The sequence below is a fragment of the Sprattus sprattus genome, assembly GCF_963457725.1.
Source record: "Sprattus sprattus genome assembly, chromosome: 17".
NCBI classification, from domain to species: domain Eukaryota; kingdom Metazoa; phylum Chordata; class Actinopteri; order Clupeiformes; family Clupeidae; genus Sprattus; species Sprattus sprattus.
In genome coordinates, this window is record NC_137915.1 from 564,705 (window position 1) to 572,204 (window position 7,500).

Genomic DNA, 7,500 nt, shown 5'->3' on the forward strand with positions numbered 1-7,500 from the left:
GTGTGTGTGTGTGTGTGTGTGTGTGTGTGTGTGTGTGTGTGTGTGTCAGTGCATACTAAGGCCATGTGAGAGATGGAGAGGTGTGTGTGTGTGTGTGTGTGTAGACTAAGGCCATGTGAGAGATGAAGAGGAGTGTGTGTGTGTGTGTGTGTGTGTGTAGACTAAGGCCAAGTGAGAGATGTATGTGTGTGTGTGTGTGTGTGTGTGTGTGTGTGTGTGTGCAGACTAAGGCCAGCTGAAGGCTGAAGGCTCACCAGGCTGTGTCCTCCATGAAGATCCCCTCCCTCTCCAGCTGCATGAAGAGCTCGCCGCCTGCCAACGCCACACACACACGTAGAGTGTTAACCACTAACCCAACCCAACCCAACACACTCAAACACACACAAGAAGAACATTAACCATCAACCCAACCCACAAACACCACACACCACACACACACACACACACACACACACACACACACACACACACAGTAACTCAGAGCCCTACGCTCATTTGTGATTGGGTTTCTATGTGTGGTGCCTCCATGATGGCCGCTGTACTGACCGCTCAGGTACTCCAGGATCAGGTAGAGCTTGCCCCCCGTCTGGAAGGCGTAGATCAGGTCCACGATGAAGGGGTGCTTCACCTCCTCCAGGATGTTCCGCTCCGCCTTGGTGTGGGCCGTGTCTTTAGCGTTGCGTACGATCATAGCCTGAGACACCGAGGCAGAGAACAGACACACACAAGAATGATGAAGGACCGTTCGAAAACTCTTAAAATGCCTCCTTCCTTCCTTCCTTCCTTCCTTCCTTCCTTTAAAGGAAGGAGGGACCGTTCGAAAACTTCTCTTCCGCTGCCTTGATGCTGCGTTATTACCCATAACTCTGTGCGCCACCTCTCTAACCAGAGACAAAAAGACGGCGGATGAAAATGTTGAAGTCCCACAAAAGTATTCACCGATTACCAAGTTTTTTGCTTTTTTTGCTTTTTTTTTTTTTAAAGTTACAGAGAAATAAACAGTGTACTAAGTTTTTATGCCATGATTAACAAATAGTCTGATTTCGTTAGCGATGTAGAAAGTAAATACCTTCTTTAGAACCTTCATGGCAAATATTTTTCCTGATGCCGCTCCGGCTACTTTGCGGACTTGGAAAACCTGCAGAGGGAAAAAGGGTTACACCATTTTAGAAACTGTTTAAATGATTTCTCAAGTGAAACAAGCCTTAATACAGCAAAGTTACAACATTTGACTTCTGCAGATAGCCGAGACAGTTCCAAACCTAACCCTAATGGCTTGTGTTGCCAGCTGAGACCATTCCTTACCTTGCCATACCCTCCTTTCCCCAACACACGCAGAAGTTCCTTACCTTGCCATACCCTCCTTTCCCCAACACACGCAGAAGTTCCTTACCTTGCCATACCCTCCTTTCCCCAACACGCGCAGAAGCTCGAAGCACTCTGGACTGATGTTCTCTGCTCCCTGGTTCACGCTGTCCTCAGATATTTCTATCTTCTCACAATCATCCATGTTACTGAGGCACAAATGCATACAATTCACACAGGACCAGGATGATGACCACACACACACACACACACACACACACACACACACACACACACACACACACACACACACACACACACACACACACACACACACACACACACACACACACACACACACACACACACACACACACACACACAAAACCCGGACCATGACCAGTGGCTTTTCAACTCATCACTTTCCCTTTCACCTTTTAGTGTTCAGCTGTGGGATGTAAAGCACTACAGGCTACCAAACTAACTAAGGTTTAACGCTGACCCCAAACTGGGAATTGAGGAGAGTGTTAATTAGTCATTAGTGAACTAATAAATAGTAATTCACTTATATATGCATCACTTTATCAATGTTATCATTTAAAACGATTAAGGTGTCTAGCTACTTACAACTCAAACCCACTGCATTGGTCCATGAAGTCAGTGATCTGCGTCTAAAATGACATGATAAAAGAATGCATGAAAATTATTTAAAAACACAATCAGCAAACAAATTTAGGCCAAGTGTTGTTACTGCACAACAGTCCAAATGTTACAGCTGGAATCAAAACGCCTTTAGGGAAAGTACACTCGTAAATGTTTACACTAAGGTATTAATGTCATAACACATTTATTGCTGCCCGATAATGCCCGTAAGTCATGAACACGTACTGCTGAAGCTGATAATAAGTCTGCAAGATAACGATTTTAGCTACAAGATGCATGCCACACCGGTCAAAGTGCTGAAGTTGAAAGAGATTTAAAGCGCAGTCCACTTGCACTAAGTAAAGCAACAACAACGTTAACTTTAGCTAGCGAGTTAGCTTCAAGCCCAAAGTCCACCTGTCCAACACTGTTATATGAATTCATATAGCCCAATCTAATGCCCTCTGGTTTACTAAAAAATGGTTAGGCTGCGTTCAACACGTAGCAAACTGACTTAACACTGATCAGTGGCTTCATGGCACGATTAATAATGTTTTGATATATCAAGTGGCGAGACGCCATATCATAGTATGCGTGTATAACAGAATAGCTAGCGTTTGTATCGCTATACAGCTTTAATGTGCATATGTTTAATTAAGGAAAACACTGCGTTGTGGGCATATCCCTGAAACTGGGGAAAACGCCAAGATGTCAGCTGACACTCAAGAAACATAGTTTAATGGGATAGCCGAAACAGTTGCAGAAGCAAGCAAGCTGGCTGTATATTCCCTGACTGTCGCTAGCGTTGTCAAAACTGGGCCTTCCCTCGTCTGTCATCAGACCGATGCGGCCCTGCGTTAGCTTCACGCTAGCCGTGTACAACATACTACCACACGTGTCAACGTAATCACCTCCTCGAGCTCCTCGTCGGAAACATTTTCCTCCGGCTGGTCCAAATCTATGTCGAATACTCCAGCCATGGTCGCTAACTTTGGTGCTGCTCGTTTTAATCCGTAAGAGTAGGTCTCCCTTCCCGCCTCATGGACAAACATACATCGCCGCCATGACCGGCTGTAACACATGCGCACACACACCACAAACAGAGCGAAGGCTGCCCTCCTGCGCCTCGATGTGGTACAGCCCCAGTTGGAGTGTGTGACGTACCAGGCCTGGGGCTCTAGAAACACTCTTTAAAGTAACACTATGCAACAACACTTTTACACTTTTTGAGGTATGGTTTTAAAGGCAACTAGTTTTGGTACCATCCTCAAATAAATTTTGATAGCATATGGTTATGTGAAGGACACATAAACACCTGTGTCTTCCCCACCCCACTAGCCATCCAGGATCAGCCCTATAGTTCTGTGTAACGTGCTGGAACCCCCTGCAAAAATGGAAGAAAAGCTTTCACACGCATGACATTGCCAGCTATACTGCCAAAACACACCAGTTAGTGTGCTGGCAAGCTTCTACCAGTCAGCTGTGCTGTTGGTGGTGTTTGCAAGGTTGTTGCATGCCTTTTTAGGTAGTACGCTTTCTAGTTTTTGAGCAAAACTCATTTAACTCAGCAAACTCAGCATTTAAACTGTTACCTGAGTATAAGTGTCTGAGAAGACACACGTAGAAACCTGTTCAGATCCCTGACGTGACTTGTGGTCCTCATTTTGAGGTCGTATATTCTGTCTTCTTTACATTTTTCCCTGGCGTCCCTGTTGACGTTTGTAATCTTGGCTGTTCTGTCTTCTGTTAAAATGAGAGGCTTGCTAATTTATTTTATGTGTAACAGGGATATGTTTCTAAGTGTATGTCCTCAGACACCGCTGATATTAAGCTTAATTGTAAGCCAGACACAGGAAGGAAGAAAAAGCTGGATTTGGGGTTAGGGTTGATTTAAGCTACTTCCTGCTTGCTGCTTGCTTTTCTCAGTTCAGTGGATTTTCAGACATCCATTGTACTAAATGCTCAAAAGATGTTATAAAAATAAAATAAATAACACCGGTCTTCCTTCTGTCACCAGTGCCGCCCTCTAGTGGGTCGTTCATGAAGTGTGTCGCCTGTCTGTAGTAGCTCGCCTGCACAGGGAGAGGAATACTCGGCCTCTGCCTGATCACCTAATGCGGAGAAAACCAGAGAGAGCATCAGTCTTAAAGAGCAGACATAAAAAAAAACATGATTAAATGTGTAGTATGGTCTACATATAACGCTTTATTTTGTAGAATACATTGTCTTACAGGTGTGCCCACGTGTGAGTAAAATGTAAGCATGCTCACTGGGTTGGTAGTAGTCGTACACCTCCACCACGGCTGCTTTAAGTTTTCTCAGTAGGTGATCTTGTCTCAAGAATAAATCGTAGATGAAGTAGTAGCCCTTTTGAGCCTGTGAAAGTGCCACCATGAACAGGGGCGGACTGGCCATCGGGAATACCGGGGATATCCCCGGTGGGCCGATGGCACAATACACCAGCCCATCATAATCATCGACCGGCCCACCGCCATCAGGCCCACTCGCAACGCATATCAATATAATATACTTCATAGCTTCTGCAGACAACATGAATCTAGTTTTCTCTAAGACATTCATGAAATAAGGAGCACTGACTGATTTTATACTCCTACTTAGAATCTGTCTTCACACCTATGGTGCCTATTTTTCGATTTTTTTTTTTTAATTTTTTTTTTTACGTTACTTCTTAAATGTGTTTTACGGACTTTGATATCTCTATGTTATTAATGAACACCTGAAAATTGGTTCTTACACAGCCTAAGTGTTCTCAGCTGTGCCGATTGAGGTAGGCCTAGAGGATTCTGGGATTCTTACAAGCCCAGCCAGGACACGCAACCGTATTGACGTGTGCAGTCAGCCCTAGCCCTTAACACGGATGAGGCACAGTTTGCTGCTGCCTCTGTCAATCTCTTCAGTCAGTCTGATTTAGTTTTAGGTGTTATTAAATGTCAACTCTAGCCTACATTTTATTTGGAAAACCACTGACTGGTGACAGTGATAAGGTAAGATGTGGCGTTGACCTTGACAAATGTTAGCTTGCTATTCACAGATGAGGTAACGTTCCCTACAGCAAGCCTAGCTAACGGTATGTCTTAAATTGAGACGGTTATGATCTGGTAAAATAAGCAAGCTGTTGTCAACATTGAGATTATCTATTTTAACATGTTAGCCGTAGTCACTTGCTTACAATCGATGAGCAAGCTATCCATGGTGGTAGTTGTAAATAGGGCAATCTTATCATTTCTAATACTGTAACTTGTGTCAAATAAGTTAACCAGCTAGTTTGTTATGCTAAAATCACTGTGTTACACCAACACTTACATTATAAACAATGTTAATATGTTATATAGATTGTGAATATGTTATCTAAAGGTGTTGAATTGGCCAAGTAAAGCTTGCGTTTCACAACACTTATGTTATCTAGATAGATGATTCTGGAATAAAACATGGATAAATGGATACAAAATAAATGAAGGGACATTTATAATGGACAAAAAATTGCGATTAAATATTGTAATAGTTTGACAGCACTAATTTCAAGTATATTTATCTAATACGCTTTGAGTGTACTAACCAATAGGCTTTGTAGTTATACGTATAACCATCTGATCTGATAACCATCTGATCTGATCTGATACTATTCATCTTGCAAACTATACCTACCTTGGAGTGTTACAATAGCCAGTATCATTTTATTCCATGTGTCCATCCAGGCAAATTGGTGGATCCAAATGTTATTAAAAAACAAGCATATATGATGTAATTTCTTTGTAATCAACCAAAATATGGTTAAGTCTATGGGTATTTTTCCCAGTAGGCCACTGACCGATACGTGCGATCCATTGAGTGGGCAATGCGGTGTGTACTGAGTGGGCAGCGCGCTGTGTACTTAGTGGGCCGCGCACCGTGTATTGAGTGGGCCGGTCTGACAGTAACTCCCGGGCCACTTTTTCCCCCCAGTCCGCCCCTGACCATGAATGATGAAAAACGCAACACAAGCTCCATCTCTGGCTCAGACCTCTTCAACCTCTCTCACCCCCGTGCTCTTACAGGTCAAGAGAGGCTGGAGGAATGCAGGCAGAGGTATCATAAAACCATAATCCACAGAATTGAACTAGATAGCCATAATCCACAGAACTGAACTAGATAGCCATAATCCACAGAATTGAACTAGATAGCCATAATCCACAGAACTGAACTAGATAGCCATAATCCACAGAACTGAACTAGATAGCCATAATCCACAGAACTGAACTAGATAGCCATAATCCACAGAACTGAACTAGATAGCCATAATCCACAGAACTGAACTAGATAGCCATAATCCACAGAATTGAACTAGATAGCCATAATCCACAGAACTGAACTAGATAGCCATAATCCACAGAATTGAACTAGATAGCCATAATCCACAGAACTGAACTAGATAGCCATAATCCACAGAATTGAACTAGATAGCCATAATCCACAGAATTGAACTAGATAGCCATAATCCACAGAACTGAACTAGATAGCCATAATCCACAGAACTGAACTAGATAGCCATAATCCATGAGGTGCAAATACAGAGAAAGTGTGACCAATTTCTTTTCTCTCTCTCTCTTTTTTTTTTTTTTTTACTTTTATTAGAACAAGTTCCTTGACAGTGAGTCTCACACAGCATGTCATAAAATATGTGATATTTGAAATATATATATATACCAAATAAAAAGAAAACACAAATGGCAGAAGGTTATCCCAATGAGTTCACATAGTTTCATATTCAATCCAGCTTGTCCAGTCAAATGTCAAGTGTGAAGCATTTCAAAGATCATCTGCATTCAGAAAATAAATCATAATCCAGAAGTTAATATCTCACCTCTGATAGATACACAAAGATGTGGTCAAATATGCTGTCCTGTTAAGACAGAACCTTCATCAGTACCCTTATGATAGATGATCCACAGACTAACACAGAATTAGGATGGACAACAACGTACCTTTTCAACAGAGGCAGAGTCAGGTGTGAAACCAGATAACATTTTCACATCTATTATAGCCATGTTGGTGCTCTCCTGTGGTCCATCATACCTGCACAAGGAAGGATGAACATTTGTCTCACTTAAGCCAACTTCAAAATACAACAGGCAGCATGTAAGAGTTACACAAGTAAAATGGAAAACCACTATGATTATGGTGTGGTTAGCCGATGACATCAGTGCAATTGTTTTAGACAGAAAAAAGGCACTACATAAGTTTTCTATGTACATGTGTCTACAATCAGACGAAAATTGTTGTTCTTTTGATCGTGACCAAATGATTCCATCTTAAACTTATCTGTCCAGAGAATGGACTTCCAGAAGGCCTCTTGTCCAAGTGCTCTCTGGCAAAGTTGAAACGGGCAGTTTTGTTCTTTCTTGAGAGCAGAGGTTTCCTTCTAGCAACCCGACCATGAATGTCACGTCTATTCAAATTTCGCTCGATTGTAGACGCATGTACATTTACCCCAGATGCTGCCAGAGTGGTCCGCAACTCTTTAGAGGTGATGTGTGGGTTGGCTTTTACCCGATT

The 7,500-nt window shown here is 42.5% G+C and overlaps 1 protein-coding gene across 2 annotated transcripts in view; it reads right to left on the bottom strand.

The window, feature by feature from the left end:
* The window catches only part of LOC308378024 (ribosomal protein S6 kinase beta-1-like), a gene marked incomplete at its 5' end in the record, with an annotated part of 8,308 nt that extends 5,279 nt beyond the window's left edge, over nucleotides 1-3,029 (bottom strand). The window contains 6 exons of one of the 2 annotated variants that reach the window (XM_080854824.1): nucleotides 255-312; nucleotides 547-694; nucleotides 1,070-1,138; nucleotides 1,394-1,514; nucleotides 1,933-1,976; nucleotides 2,859-3,029. In XM_080854824.1, coding sequence (XP_080710950.1) covers nucleotides 255-312; nucleotides 547-694; nucleotides 1,070-1,138; nucleotides 1,394-1,514; nucleotides 1,933-1,976; nucleotides 2,859-3,029 — 611 coding nt within the window. The remainder of the gene's footprint in view (nucleotides 1-254; nucleotides 313-546; nucleotides 695-1,069; nucleotides 1,139-1,393; nucleotides 1,515-1,932; nucleotides 1,977-2,858) is intronic. The other variant, XM_080854825.1, reaches the window with a different exon arrangement.
* Between the last annotated feature and the right edge of the window lie 4,471 nt (nucleotides 3,030-7,500).